Source organism: Rattus norvegicus, chromosome X, assembly GCF_036323735.1.
Source record: "Rattus norvegicus strain BN/NHsdMcwi chromosome X, GRCr8, whole genome shotgun sequence".
NCBI lineage: Eukaryota > Metazoa > Chordata > Mammalia > Rodentia > Muridae > Rattus > Rattus norvegicus.
In genome coordinates this window covers 71,623,156-71,638,373 of record NC_086039.1, presented here as the reverse complement: position 1 = coordinate 71,638,373, position 15,218 = coordinate 71,623,156, and the positions used below count along the sequence as shown (strand labels likewise).

General features: G+C 41.5%; 1 protein-coding gene across 6 annotated transcripts in view; it reads left to right on the top strand.

Annotated features, from left to right (window-relative positions):
• The first annotated feature begins 5,508 nt into the window (after positions 1 to 5,508).
• Hdac8 (histone deacetylase 8) overlaps positions 5,509 to 15,218 on the top strand; it is a 207,626-nt gene continuing 197,916 nt past the window's right edge. For 5 of the 6 annotated variants that reach the window (XM_063280147.1, XM_017602109.3, XM_063280146.1 and 2 more), the window contains exons 1-4: positions 5,813 to 5,952; positions 6,483 to 6,535; positions 10,477 to 10,607; positions 12,198 to 12,339. In XM_063280147.1, coding sequence (XP_063136217.1) covers positions 5,842 to 5,952; positions 6,483 to 6,535; positions 10,477 to 10,607; positions 12,198 to 12,339 — 437 coding nt within the window. In that variant the 5' untranslated portion in view covers positions 5,813 to 5,841. Of the gene's footprint in view, positions 5,953 to 6,482; positions 6,536 to 10,476; positions 10,608 to 12,197; positions 12,340 to 15,218 lie in introns of all 6 variants that reach the window. The other variant, NM_001126373.2, reaches the window with a different exon arrangement.

Sequence of the window (15,218 nt, the reverse complement as noted above, 5' to 3'; positions counted from 1 at the left end):
CATAACTATTGTATTCTTCAAGGAAGATATGTTAGGAGATGGGGAAGAAAAGGCTCAGAAGGCTTAAGTATCAATGAAAAGGCTGTGAACTGAGCAACGTCAGTCAATGGCAAAATGCTATCATATATATATATATATATATATATATATATATATATATATATATATATTCATTTTTCCTTTTCATGCCTCTGCCAGCAAAGGGAAAGCCACAAAAGAAAGTGTCCTGTCCATTCTGACTTCGCAAGTTCCAACATTACCTTTGGCAATGAGAGAAAGTCACTCAAGTAATTGTTTAGGGACATCACATCTCCTATTGCCTGTTTATCCCAGTATAAAGTTTCTTACTGGGAAAGGATCTTTGGCTGTTTTTGCAATATATATAATGTGTATAGTAACCCTTATTAAAATCCGGCCCTCTGATCTTTTTCTAACTCAGTGTCTCTCTTTCGTCTCCTTTCTGGAGACAAACTACCTACCTCCTCATAATATCCACATGGAGGAATCTCAAAAATTATTTTTCTTCCAACTCAAAGATCTTCACCATGGTATAGAACAGGTCTTAATTTACATCCAATTTGTGAAAACAAACTCTTCCTCTCTCTCTCCGTTTCTCCCCTTTCCTTAACCTCCTCTGAGGTGGGCATTAGTACACGTGTGTGCATGTGTGGAAGCCAGAGATTGGCACTAGGTGTCTGCTTCAATCACTTTCCACCTTCTTTGAGAGACAAAGTCTCTCCCGTCGAACCTGCACTCAAGGAGATCTGCCTATTTCTCTATCCCTAGCACAGAGATGCAGTCAGCTGGCTTTTATGTGGGTGCTTGGGATCTGAAATCAGGTCATCATGATTGTCCAGCAAACACTTTACTGACTGAGCTACCTCCACAATCCCAATTTATGATTTAATTTTTTAAAAAGAATTTCACTCCGGTGCTGCAAAGAGATACCATGTCTCAAAAAAATAATAGGTGAATGGCACCTGAGAAGTTATGCTTACAAAAACACACATATACACTTGTTGCGTGACAAACTTTTCCTGGGAATACACAATAAACAGTCTACTCATGGTAGATAGGGAGCCCACAATAGACCAGAGTACAGATACCACAAAAGTCAAACTGTGTGAGCCACTGAGTTTTATTGCGGTTATTTATAGGACCAGCAATGACTCAAAGAAAGCTGCATCACCAAAGCCCACACCAGCATGGGTGACAGTTCACCAAGTCTGAAAATCTAGAGCACACTGCACAGCTTTTAGGCAGCTCAACAAGTTGGAGAGTGTCCTTTCCAGGTGGCTCAGCTAGCTTTGATTCTTCAAGGCATTTTGGCTGGTCTCTGCTTCTTCCAAGAAACTTTGCTTGTCTGAGAGGGACTCAGCAGTGTTTACTCTTAGGAAAGAGAGAGCACCTAAGGAATCTGGTCAGTTTCAGGGACTTCCTGAGCTATTTTAAGTTGTTTGTTTTCTTTCTTAGGGAATTCTGAGCTATTTTAAGTTGTTTATTTTCTGTCTTAAGGAACTTCCCCGCAGGAGGGGAGTGTTTCAATCTTGGAAGAAACAACTACCCAACAATCCCGCACACACACCCTCTGCAAAGAGTAGAAAGAAAGGCCAGAGAGATATTTAAGAAACTTGAAACCAGAGATGGCGGTGGGTGCCACATATACGTATGGGTTTAGTTTTTGTTCTGTTTTGGTTTGGTTTTTGGTTTTTGGTTTTTTGGTGGATGGAGCAAAAGTCCCCATGAGCAAGTTCCATTAAGTGCCAACTGCCAACACAGAAAAATCTCACTCATTTTGGATGAAAAATAAGCTTCAACCTTTATTGCTCAGAGAAAGAAAAATATACCTGCCTTTTTATTGCTAAAAGTAAGGGGGGGAAATCCTAAGAAAAAAAAAACCTTGTCCTCTTTATTGCTGAAAGAAAAAAACTCAAACCATTTCTGTTTTATTACTGAATGAAAGAAGTCTTGTCCTTGTCAGTAAGAAGCCTGCTTTGTGTCCTAGTGCAATTATCCCATGACATATGAAGGTTTATAGAATTCTAATTGCAGCTTTCATACAAATGTGGGCTCAACATTACTTATATAAATTTAGGAATTCTATAAAATCATTATTAGGAATTATGAAATCATCAATTTGTCCACAGAGCATTACTACAAGAGAGTACATTTTTGTTAATCTGCAGAAAATCTGCCCAATAGGCTGGCTAATGCCCAAGAATCATTAGGATATGTAATAATGACAGGAAAAACATATCAGCAATAAGAATCAATCCGGAGATGAGATTTCTAAAGGCTCTGTAATTCCAAATTTACCCATTGCAGCCATGCAAACATGGTGGGTCATCTCCAGGAAAGTCATCTGCATTCCTTTAGCCTATCCTAGATGGCTCCCAACAAGAGATAATGGTACACACACACACACACACACACACACACACACACACACACACACACACACCAACGAGTAGAAGGAAAGGCCAGATACATATTTAAGAGAGTTCAAACCTGAGTTGATGGTAGTCAGTCTGAAGTAGTAGTTGTGTGAAGGGGAGAAGCGGTGCATTTAAGGCTTGTCTGAGGAGTGGTGATTGCCAATGGGTTGGATCTGCAGGTGAAAGAACAGAAGGGGATGCAGAAAGCTCTTAGTTTCTGGCTTGTCCAACAGGGACAGGTATAAAAATGGAGAAAAGGCTAAAAAGGACTTGGATGGGGAAATCAGAAGTTTAGTTTTGAAAACATGAAAGTTATATCCAGAAGTTATAAGCTATAGCTACCTATTTCGCCTACACTACCCTGGCTATCTTAACCACTTATAACTTCATCTTTAATTTTTGGAAAATTGTGTGTGTGTGTGTGTGTGTGTGTGTGTGTGTGTTTTGTAGAGCACAACATTATTATACCTAGCAACTGTGGACAATTTGAAGCATCCCCATATCACACACCTGGAATTAAAACAAAAAAAAAAAGAGAGAAAATTACGTAACTGGGGTTTTTTTTTTTTTTTTTGGTTCTTTTTTTTCGGAGCTGGGGACCGAACCCAGGGCCTTGCGCTTCCTAGGTAAGCGCTCTACCACTGAGCTAAATCCCCAGCCCGGTTTTTTTTTTTAAAGAAAGCAAAATTCTTCCTACACTACCCTCTAAGTTCTTCCTTGACACTGACTTTTTTCTTTTTGGTGCTGCACAGACGAAGCACAGATTTTTGTCTCTGAACTAAGACCCTACTCTTTTATGCTGGAACTGGTAGCTTTCTCTTCGCCCAGATTTTAACCTTCCAAAGGTTTCCAACAGTTCTCCTTCACCTCCTTCACTCTTCCCACTATCCAAGTAGCAAGGAGGTCCTATTGAGCGTCCCCCGAGCCCTGCTCTTTCTCTTCCCATACTGGCAGCCTAGTTTGAATTACGGATCACTCCTTATCTAGACTTTTGTGGCGTGCATTCCTCCAGTCTTTCAAGTCACTAATTTTCATACACACTGCTGCTCTAGAATATTTTTTCTGAAGATTATAAGGAGTTTGGGTCTAGTTCACTTACCTGGGATACACAGACTCAGGTTTCATTCCCAGCACTACAAAAAACGCCTCCCCATTTCAAAAAGAATAAACTGTGTTTTCATCAGCCCAGTACTGAAGCCTTTCGTGATCTCACCTGTTTCACTAAAATAGAGTAGAGATTTTTGTATTCTTCATGGATTTAGCTATTTTGATGTGGGAGACAGGGTTTTACTAGTAGCCCTGGCTGGCCTAGGCTGCTCTCAAACTCGTGATTCTTCTGCCTCTGCTTCTTGAATGCTCGGATTGCTGGCACATGCTACCAAGTCCAGCTTTCTTCTTTGTGTCGAAATCGTTTCTATGCTATTATTTGTGTGTGGGGGGGTGCTCCTATGTAGTGGTGTATGCCTATGGAGATCAGAGGACATCATGCAGGAGTTCCTTTCCATCTCCACCATGTGGAATCTGGAGGTTGAATTCAGGTCAGCAAGCTTAGGAGCAAGTACCTTTACCTCCTGCGTGCGCGAGCTTGCCTGTCACAGTTCTTTGTATTTTTATCTAAGCTGCTCCTTCCAGTCGGTGTGTCTTCTCATCCTCATCTAGCACAGTATTGTACACCCCATGAGATATCTCAAATGCTAGTAAGAACCCTGTTTAACCATTTATTGAATATCCAATATTAAGTACCTAATGCTTATTAAGTAAGCTAAGCACCCTCCATTCATTATCTGGCTCTTTTATGAATATGGCTTCTAATGCAGTTGCCTAATTTTTTCTGTAGTAATGCAGATCCCCTAAGGGTACACCAGATCTTTGACTCCATAGCTAAACTGTACACTTAGTTGCTAGAAGTGCCTGAGTAACTGAATGATTACAGTACTTTGAACTAGTTCTATAGACAGACAAAGCATAACTCATTCCATTCTAATTGGAGAACAAATGCATCACACACACATACTTCAAGATTGCAAGAATATTAAGCACTAAGATACTAAATCGAATATTGACCATAGGTGTAGCAGGAAGTCAAACTGGAAGAATTAAATTCATGTAGTAAAAAGAGTATTTTGAGTTTTGATGTTAGGTAGACTTAATTTTGGATTGTTTTCCTACCTCAGCGTGATTGAGACTGAAGATGATTTTCGCTCTTCGAAGTATATTTGTAAGGAGGACATATTACAGCTTCCTTCACAGAACTGTTGAAGTGATTAAATAAGATAATCCCCAAAGTGCTTACCACAAAACAAATGTTTAAAGAAAGCTAGAATTTTAAAGAAGTTACAAATCTGAGCTTGTCTCGGAGGCCTTGGTAGGTCAGTTGAGGACTGTATAAGTGTTAGGGACCTAGGAATTAACCAACTAGGCTCAGATCATGAAGACATCCAGATCCCAAAACTTCTGATGGAAATAACACTGCTGGGGACACACTAACGCCCTGTACACTAAACCTAAAACGTTTGCTCTAAACAGTATTTAGCTGCAGAAGCAAAAGGAAAAAAAATGTCCGTGTGTGTTGGGGGCTGGGGGAGCTGTGTTTTCCAACTTGGGAGACAACGGTGCTTTTCATCATGGGAAAGCTCCAGGAGGACTTCTTTGGTTAGATTCTACCCTGAAATTTCCACAATCTCAGTCAATTTTAGGAAGGTGACCTCGAATTTGTCAGAGTGGATTGTTGCTGAGATCGTTAATCTCTTACAGACAGTGATAAAAAGTAGTGAACTAAAGTTGCAGCATGAAATTTACTCTGTAAAAATTTCAAACCATCCTCAAAGTCAGTATAATCAGCTGGAGTAGCTGGGTGGTGGTGGTCCTACCTGCTATTGAATGTGTACTGTACCTCCTTTTAAATATTTAAATGGTGATATTTGAAGTTTGAAAACTTAAAAGTGTTGAGACTCTTAGCGTCAAAACTTGAAACAGTGGTTTTAATGTTTAGCTGTGTGACTGTTCCGCTACCATACTCCTTAAAAACTACATCTCCCAGCATGCTTTGAAGCTGGTCTGACCTCATTTCAAATGGCCCCGTAGGGCAACAAGGCTGGTTACTTTTGACCGTGCTACTTGTGTCATGAAAAAAATCGATCCCAATTGGCAGTTATTTGGCTTTTATATCTGTCAGGCCCCCCTTTTGAACTGTTGTCATTAATAGAATGTTCCTAATCTGGATGGGCCCATCCATCCCCGCAGTTGGACGAGGGACTAGGGAAACTGTCTCCAGCGATCTAAATAGGAGGGAATGTTGACTAGGGAGCACCGCTGGGGCCGAACAGAGGAGCAGGAACCGGAGCTCAGGCTGAGTCTGAAAACTGTTGGCTCCAGACTTTGGCTCGGGGACGATTGGAAGTAGGAGATGGAGATACCAGAGGAACCCGCCAATAGTGGGCATTCGCTACCCCCGGTTTATATTTACAGTCCCGAGTATGTCAGCATCTGCGATTCCCTTGTGAAGGTCCCCAAACGGGTAAGAGAGATCTGGTTCAAAGACCAGGGTTTGCAGGGATGGGGGTGGGAGGGTGTGAAAGGGAGTACACTAGGAAACAGGGAAACCTGGACTGAAGGATACCTTCAGCAACAATTTAACTAGCAGTGCCAGACACGCTAAGCTGAGGCAGAAGGAAGTTACCTTCAGGGAGCGCAGCAGGGCATCCAACGCTCGAGTGGGGGCGGGGGGCGGGGGATGGGAAGGATTGACGAAGAAATGAGTGGAGTTTCCAGTAGGAGGGTATCATTGAAGTCCTGGACCACGAACTGTTAGGCGAGAGTAATTCCATCATTTGTTTTAAGAAGGCTGGGTAGCTTCGAATCTTGGCGATTTTGAGAATTTGTGCTCGTCTTAAGTATATTCTGTTAAAGTGACAGAAGGGAGAAGAAATAAAGTAGTTAGTTCTCCACTCAGGATGTTGTTAGCGGCACTCAGGATGTTGTTCATGGCATTTCAATACATTGAACCATGAGAAGATTCTGTTCTGCCTTTCTTTCATGCTGTTTCAGGCCAGTATGGTTCACTCTCTGATCGAAGCATATGCCCTGCATAAACAAATGAGGTAAGTACCTTTCTGAACGCGATCATTTATGAGGGCAGGTGTGTTCCTAGCCTTAGTACTTTGTCTCCTAGTGGGACTAATCAGCGTGAAGTGCTGCTTTCAAAAGAAAAAAGAAAAGCTCTTGTAGGAGTGTTTGTAGTCTTTGTTAGATGTCTGTACCTCAGGAAAAGCTTTTGACCGATTGAGAACACTTGGGAAAAGCACACAAAGGAGCTAAGATCCTTCAGAAATGACTTTGCTTCTAGATAGATGGGGAGGTGTTTCGCAGGAAAAATGTTCAATTTTGTTTTATATTTGGTCTAGATTTTGTTTTGTTTGTTTTCTAAAGTTCAATTCGAGACTTTTAGACCTGCTACCCCACCACCATCACCACCGACCTTTAACCTGGTCTCTTGACCACACAAGAAAGAGCTAGCTGCGTGCGTCTTAAAACCAAACAAGCCCCAAACAAGCTTTCTGTTGACTGAAAATTCTATATTTAATGTCATAAATGAAACCATTGTGGATCTGGCACATGTCAAATCGGGTTTTGTCAGTACTAACCAACTAGGTGACTGGCTGTGTCACCTAGTGCTTCATTTTCTTCACAGAAAGCAAGATAAAAGGTTTTCAGATTTTATCCTTAGTATTAAGTCCTTTTTAGTGTGTACATTCTTTAGGAATGTTCTGTTGTTGTTTTGAGATAGGGTCTCCCGGTGTGTAGCTCTGGCTAGCCAAGAACTGTTAACACCAACCAGGCTGGCCTTGAACTTTCCAAGCTCCACCTTCCTCACCTCCCAGGTGCAGGGAGCAAGTGTAACTCACTATACCCCTTCTGAGAAGGCTTTTCTACCTATGCTTAACTCCTTTGTTCATCAAAATAACTATCTGCCTTTCTTTAAAGTATTTTAACTTTTTTTTCTGAGCCTGGTGGTGCAGGCCTTTACTTCTAGACCTTTCAAAGGCTGAGACAGGAACATCACAACTTCCAAGCCAGCTGGGTAGCTTAGCCACACCCTGTCTTAAGATTAAAATTTTTAAAGGGATTTAGGATATTGTTTAACGTGTAGAACACTTGTCTAGCATACAGGAGACCTAGGCTCCCACACACAAAATTAATACTTAAAACTATTTTATTGCAAACAAGATGTCAAAACAAAGCTGCATTAGCCTGAAGTGAAGGAGGGGCTGGCTGTCAGTGTTCTTTTGTTTTAGGATGTGATGAATTAGAAGGGAACGAGCTATGAGGAAACAATAAGAAAGGCTGGGAAACATAATCCAATACGTCATAAAACATCAAGAAAATGGCTCTCTGCAGAGCCTTAGGCTGCCCTAGAACTCACTAGAAGAGATCAGGCTGGCTTTGAATTCACAGAGATTCCTCTGCCTCCCGAGTGCTGGAATTAAAGGCACGAGCCATTGTACTAGGCTCCTTGACATTTTTTATTTTAAGCAGTTTATTACTTTGCGTTTATTTTGATGGAGTGTGGGTGCATGAGGGGCTGGTCACATGTCACAATACACCATGGAGGTCAGGAAAGAACTATCATGTGGATCCTGGGGATTGAACTTAGTTTTTCAGGATTGGTGACAAGTGACTGCACCTGCTGAGCCCTCTTGCTGGTCCTAAAATTTTATTTTAGTGGACAGCCTGTTCACCTCTCATGGTATAGACGTGTACTTGAAGAAAATAACAAGAATCCTTGATTTTGTCTATATATTTGACTTTTGAGGTTGAACCACGAGATTTCAAACACCTTGATTATACATACTAGTTGTCTCAGTACCCTACCTGGACTAATTCACAGTAAACTCATGGTTATACTTACATTCCGAAAACATACATGGCTACCTTTCTGTGGCTAGAGCGGTGCTCCTCTCATTTGAATGGGCAGTCATCTTGTTCAGATCTCTGTTCTTGTTAGAATACAAACTGTGGTTTACTAGGCCTAGGGTGAGACTTTGGCTCTGGCTTTCTAAGGAAGAAATGCCACACTGCGCTTGGATTGACCACCTATTCAGCAGCAAGGGTTAGAGAACACAGCTGCAGCAGAGTCTAGAAGAGGAGATGGGAAATCGGCATTTTAGAAGCCAAAACTCCCATGGAACTCACTTCCTTTATTCTCACTCTTTTTGCCCTTTACTGTGAGGTCCCAGGCATTTGCTCTGTCTATCTTTCCTCTGGGAGATAGATGTAAGAGACCAACTAACAGAAACTTTCTATATTAGTGGACGTTGGGGAGATGGCATAGAAAGTAAAAACACTTGTTGTGCAAGCACTAGGACCCAAGTTCCCCAGAATCCACAGGAAAGGTTTTGTCATACATACCTGTAAACTCAATGTCTTGGCAGGGGTAGACAAGAGTCAGAATCCTTGCTGGGGCTTGCTGATTACCAATCTAAATCCATGTTCACATTCAACGAAGGACTCTTGGCTCAAGTGTATATGCATGAGAATTATAGAGCAGAACATGTGACATCCTTCTCTGGCCTCTGTACATGTACAGACTTGCAAACCCCCATGCATGCATGATCATACCATACACCCCAATAAATAAAACCTTTTTATATTTGACTTCTCTTTTTTTGAGTCAGGGTCTTATAGAACTCAGTTTGATCTGGAGCTTGAAATGTAACCCAGGCTGGCCTCACACTCTCAAGTGCTATGAGTAGAGATATTTGCTGCCCTCTCTAATACGTTACCTTTATATGTTTGGAGGAGGGTGGGAATCAACCATACAGCCTTTTACATGTAGATTTTGTATGTCTGAGCTATACCCCCAATCTAAAGTCCAATTTCCCTACTTTTTATACTAATATTGATGATAGTTGTCCAAGAACTTTGTTATGTGTTATCATCCCATTTCTACATAAGGTCCACTAAGTTGACTCATTTTATAAGTGAGAAAGCTGAGATTCAGAAACGTCAGCTTACCTGAAGTTACAGAACCAGGAAGTATAGAGTTAGGAAAGGAATTCAGTTCTCTGGCTCCAAATTCTGACTATTTGATAGCCGAGCTGCCTGTTAAAATAAAGATACACAGGGTTAGGGACACAAGGTTTAGTACTAACCATCTCGCTGAAAGGATTACCCAGACCAAGCAGCAGCAGATTTAAATGGAAATAGCTTTGCCAGTTTGCCACAGGAGATGTAACTCACAGAGTCAACTTTATATTTCAGTCTTTTAAAAATACAGCTTTCTATTTGCTTGTTTTATGTATATGAGTGTTTTACGCGCGTGCGTGCGTATTTATGTGTATAAATATTTGCCTTTGTGTGTACCTGGTACTTACGCAGATCAGATGAGGAACTCAGATGTGAAACTGGAATTGCGCATGGTTGTAAGTCACCATGTGGGCGCTGGGAAATGAACCCCAGTGCTTTGCAAGAGCAGCAAGTTTTCTTAAACCCTGAGCCATCTTTCCAGCCCCAGAATTCTTCCAAATTTTTAAACTTTTATAATTTATTTATGTGTCTATTCATTTATTTAGAGGGATGTGTGGGCCATAGAGCACATGTGGAAGTGAGAGGGCAGTCAGTCCTCTCCTTCACCATATGGGTTCCAGGGATTCAACCCAGGTCGTCAGGCTTAGTGTCTGGGTCTTTCACCCACTGAGCCATCTTGCTGTCTCCCCGGGTTAGTAAGTTCAATGTGGCTAAACTAGGGACCTTGATCCATGGTTATCTGTTTGAGGTAAATATAATTGTTTTCAGCTGTGTTCCCTTACCTAAAATCTCAAAAGGAGGCTCTGTCCTCTTGCCTCTCCTTGGTGGGGTCAGTGGCATAGATGGAAGGAGCGAAGGCTAACCAGTGCAGTGGGGGACAGAGTGTCTTGATGACTTCAGCTCACGGGGACCAGAAGCGGGGAGTTGTCTTCTCCTTTCACACTGTTGGCTGCTGTTTCCTGCACCTTGTGTACTATGGGTCTGACTCATGTATCTGTTGTTCCATTATTATTAGGATAGTGAAGCCCAAAGTGGCCTCCATGGAGGAGATGGCCACCTTCCACACTGATGCCTATCTTCAACATCTCCAGAAGGTCAGCCAAGAAGGGGATGAGGACCATCCAGACTCCATAGAATATGGACTAGGTATGGTTTCCTCAGGCAACAGTGGAAGATCAATAGTCATCACTCCCACCCCCTGCCTGTAGTTATGTTACTTATGTCTGTCTCTTTATGCATATGTATAGGATATGTATGTATATTTGTGTGTGGCAGTGTGCATGTGTCTGCTAGTACATAAGTGGAACTAAAGGTCAACACTGGGTGTCTTCTTTAATCAGTCTACACTTTATTTTGAGACAGAGTTTCTCAATGACATTCAACCTTACCATTTTGACTAGGTTGGCTGGCCAGTGACCTCCAATGCTCTACCTGTCTTCACTCCTTCAGTGTTGTGTTAGTAGACCCCATGCCTCCTACCTAGATGGCAGGCATTGGGCTGACTGAGCTACCTCCCTAACCAGAAACACTTCATTTCTTTTTTTGTTAATCTTTATTTTCAATTTTATGTGTATCCAGGTACGCCTGGATGTATGTATGTGCACCACGTGCATACAGTGCAAGTAGAGGTCATAAGAGGCCTTAGGTCCCTTGGAACTGAAGTTATAGATGGTTGAGAGCTTCCAAGTGTATTCTCAGAATTGAACCCAGGACCTCTAGAAGAGCAGCCAGTGCTCTTAACTGCTGAGTCATCTCTCCAGCCCAATATCTTTTAATTAAAAAATACTATAACTGGTGTGTATGTGTGTGTATGTACACACTTATCTGTATGTTACTGAAGATGGAACTTGGCTTTAAATATGCTAACCAGGTACTAGCTCTATTCCTAGCCCCAATCGTTCATTTTAATCCCGTGGTTTGGTCCTGTTTTGTACACTGTGTAAGTCAACCATAACTGAAATGATGAGCCTCGAAGAGAAGAATCCTTTCGATGCTGCAATCCTAATGCCAGCACTTAGGTCTACTCTGGCTATATATATGCAAAGCCAGCTGCCCTGATATCATGTATTTTAAATATATATTTAGTTGGTTTGGGTCTTTTTTAGTTTTATTTTTTGGAACAGGGTCTCACTATTGTAGCCATGGCTGGCTGGAAACTGGTCTCTGTCTTCCAAGTTCTGGGATTAAAGATATCACCATGCATGGCATTAAGTAAATATTTATATTCTGGCTAAGTTTCCTACCTTATCTTTCATTAACAGATGTATTAGGAAAAAAATCCACAATGAATTGTCAACAGCATAGTCTAGAGCAGGGATGGCCAACTCGCAGCTCATAGACCATATACCTCCTCACAGGATAGCTTGTAATGGTGACAGCAACAAGGTTAAGTACCCCCTGTTTCAGAGAAACCTCGGGGCTTCATAGAGGGACACTAGATTGGGAATCAAGAGACTGGTTCAAGGCCTGGGTCTATGTGACGATTGGCAAAATACATCACCTCTCAGGCCTTGATTGACTGCTGGTGGGATCTGAGAAGTTCCTCTTGGACACTTAATCCTTTCTAAGTCTTCCCTCCTGAACACTGGAGATGTGTCTGTCATTGGAGATGTGTCTGTCTCCATTGGAGCGGAGGTCAACTCAGAAGATTCTTAGTAGGCCGTGCTGTTGTCATACCTCAACCTATTCTGCCTTCTCCAGACCACCTTTAACAGACTTCCTTGGTTTTGTCCCCAGGTTATGACTGCCCAGCCACAGAAGGGATATTTGACTATGCAGCAGCTATAGGAGGAGGTACAATCACAGCTGCCCAGTGCCTGATTGACGGGAAGTGTAAAGTAGCCATTAACTGGTCTGGAGGGTGGCATCATGCAAAGAAGTAAGAAAACAACCTATCTGCTTTCTGACACGTTCTTCAGTCAGTCTGAGTTATAGAAGGCTCTATACCTGTTATCCTGACACTTAAGGCATCAGTGTGACTAGCATTTTACAAAGTGTTCTGAAAACATGCGAGTGAAGATAAATGGCCTACTATAGTGGAAAGCACTCAACTGAAAGTCAAGGCATTGGAGTTGTATGTTGTTTCCTGAAAACTTGGCTAAACCTCCCAGTGTCCTAAGTTTCTTCATCATTAAAGGGACAGAGAAGAGTATATAGCTAAAGAGTCTACGCGTTCCTTGGAAATTCCCTATCTTGGGGTCTTGGCTCTAGAAATAGGAACAGAATCGGAATAACCAGAGGACAATATAAATTATGATATTAAGGGATATGTGTAATATGTAAGACAAATAGAATTGCAGTGTGGAGAAGTTAATCATAAAAGTCTTGGGAGAGGTATATATACATGAGTTCACTGTAACTGTCTTCAGACACACCAGAAGAGGACGCCAAGTCCCATTACAGATGGTTATTTAACCACCATATAGTTGCTGGGAATTGAACTCAGGACCTCTGAAAGAACAGTCGGTGCTCTTAACCACTGAGCCATCTCTCTGGCCCAAGAAAGGAGGTTTTTAGCAAGTAGGCAATTGGTAAGAATAGACATAGAAGAAAAACTTCAGAACAATCAAGGAGTCTTACATTACTCTATCCAGGGAAAGTGATAACATGGATCTCTCTTTAAGGAAAAAAAGTGGCTCTTCTTACATAGTCTTTGCTTAGAGAAGGCCTTTTGGAGTTTTCGTGTGTATGTGTGTGTATACCTTTCTACTCTGTCCAACAAGAACTACAAGGTCTTATTCTACATCTGGAATCTCAATGGCTGTGTTAGAACTTACTACTTGTTAGGGAAGGACGCCAGCTGGGTGAAAGACAGCAGTTGTCTTAGTAACTGCCAGTGTGTGCAGCCAACCAAGGCCTTGATCTTCAGTGAAAACAAAAGAGCATTTGACTCTTTCAGACTGAAAGGCTGAACAATTTTAACATATACACATTTACATAAGAATATGGTATTCTTTTTGAAATGGACAAGTTTCCTAGCCAAAGGAGGCCTTGTAAAACTAAATATCTCGAATCTACTAATCAGGCAGTAGAAAACTGATATTTTAGTAATGATTGTGCATGGTCTTAAACAAAGAGACTAGCCTGCTTTTGTTAGTTTTTGTTTGACTTTTGAAAGTTTAAAGCTAAAACAAGAGCTTTTCTTATTAAAGCTGAAGAATGAAGAGAAGAACAAGTTTCTCTCTATCCAGGGCTTCTGTCCTTTGGGCATATGGAGTAAGGAAGTCCTATGGTGTCCCTGGGAAGCTTTGCTCTGGCAAGTGTGCTGCCATTTCCCTAGTTTCTGACCACTGCAAAAGGTCTGCTGGGGCCTGGGTCAGTTTCAGACCTTCCTACTTCTCTCCACCTTTTCCCAGCTAACTGCCTTATATTCTAGTGGTATCAGTCATGGCTGGCTGGCTGCATGCAACTTTAACGGTACCCACATATCATTCACTGTTTAGTACAAATTTCAATTTAGCTAATTCTGTCTAGAAACAGGCAGACTTGTGGTGAATGGAAAAGACAGACTTTGGGGGGATTGACCTAACTCTGGTCTGAATTCCAAGATGTTCTTGACACCCCTAGGACCTCTGTGAAGTGGGACTACAGGCTTATAAGCTTACATGAAGCTAGGCATGACCTGCTATTGTTGCTAGAAATTTTGGGGAAGCCCAATCTGGATTGTCCCTTGTTACTGGGCAAATTGGGATCTCCTCTTAGGTTTTTAATCCAAGTAATTAAAGAATTTAAGAATAGACTCAGGCAAGAACTTCAAGTCTCTGAAGAAAAAAATTGAAGATCTCAGAAGATGGAAAGATCTCCCATGCTCATGGATTGGCAGGATTAATATAATAAAAATGGCCATTTCACCGAAAGCAATCTCCAGATTCAATGAAATCCCCATCAAAATTCCAACTCTATTCTTCATAGAGTTATAGCATTTTGCAGATTCATCTGGAATAACAAAAAACCCAAGATAGCTAAAACTATCCTCAACAATAAAAGGACTTCAGGGGAATCACTATCCCTGAACTCAAGCAGTATTACAGAGCAATAGTGATAAAAACTGCAGGGTATTGGCACAGGAACAGACAGATAGACCAGTGGAATAGAATTGAAGACCCAGAAATGAACGCACACACCTATGGTCACTTGATTTTTGACAAAGGAGCTAAAACCATCCAATAGAAAAAAGACAGCATTTTCAGCAAATGGTGCTGGTTCAACTGGAGGTCAACATGCAGAAGAATACAGATCGATCCATGCTTATCACCCTGTACAAAGCTCAAGTCCAAGTGGATCAAGGACCTCCACATCAAACCAGATACACTCAAACTAATAGAAGAAAAAGTGGGGAAGAATCTCAAACACAATGGGCACTGGGTAAAATTTCTTGAACAAAACAATAATGGCTTATGCTCTAAGATCAAGAATCAACAAATGGGACCTCATAAAATTGCAAAGCTTCTGTAATGCAAAGGATACTGTCAATAGGACAAAAATGACAACAGATTGGGAAAGATCTTTACCAATCCTTCATCCAATAGAGGACTTATATACAAAATATACAAAGAACTCAAGAAGTTAGACCCCAGAGAAGCAAATAACCCTATTAAAAATGGGGTACAGAGGGGTTGGTGATTTGGCTCAGTGGTAGAGCACTTGCCTAGGAAGCGCAAGGTCCTGGGTTCGATCCCCAGCCCTGAAAAAAAGAAAAAAAAATGGGGTACAGAGCTAAACAAAGAATTCTCAACTGAGGAATAGCAAATGACTGAG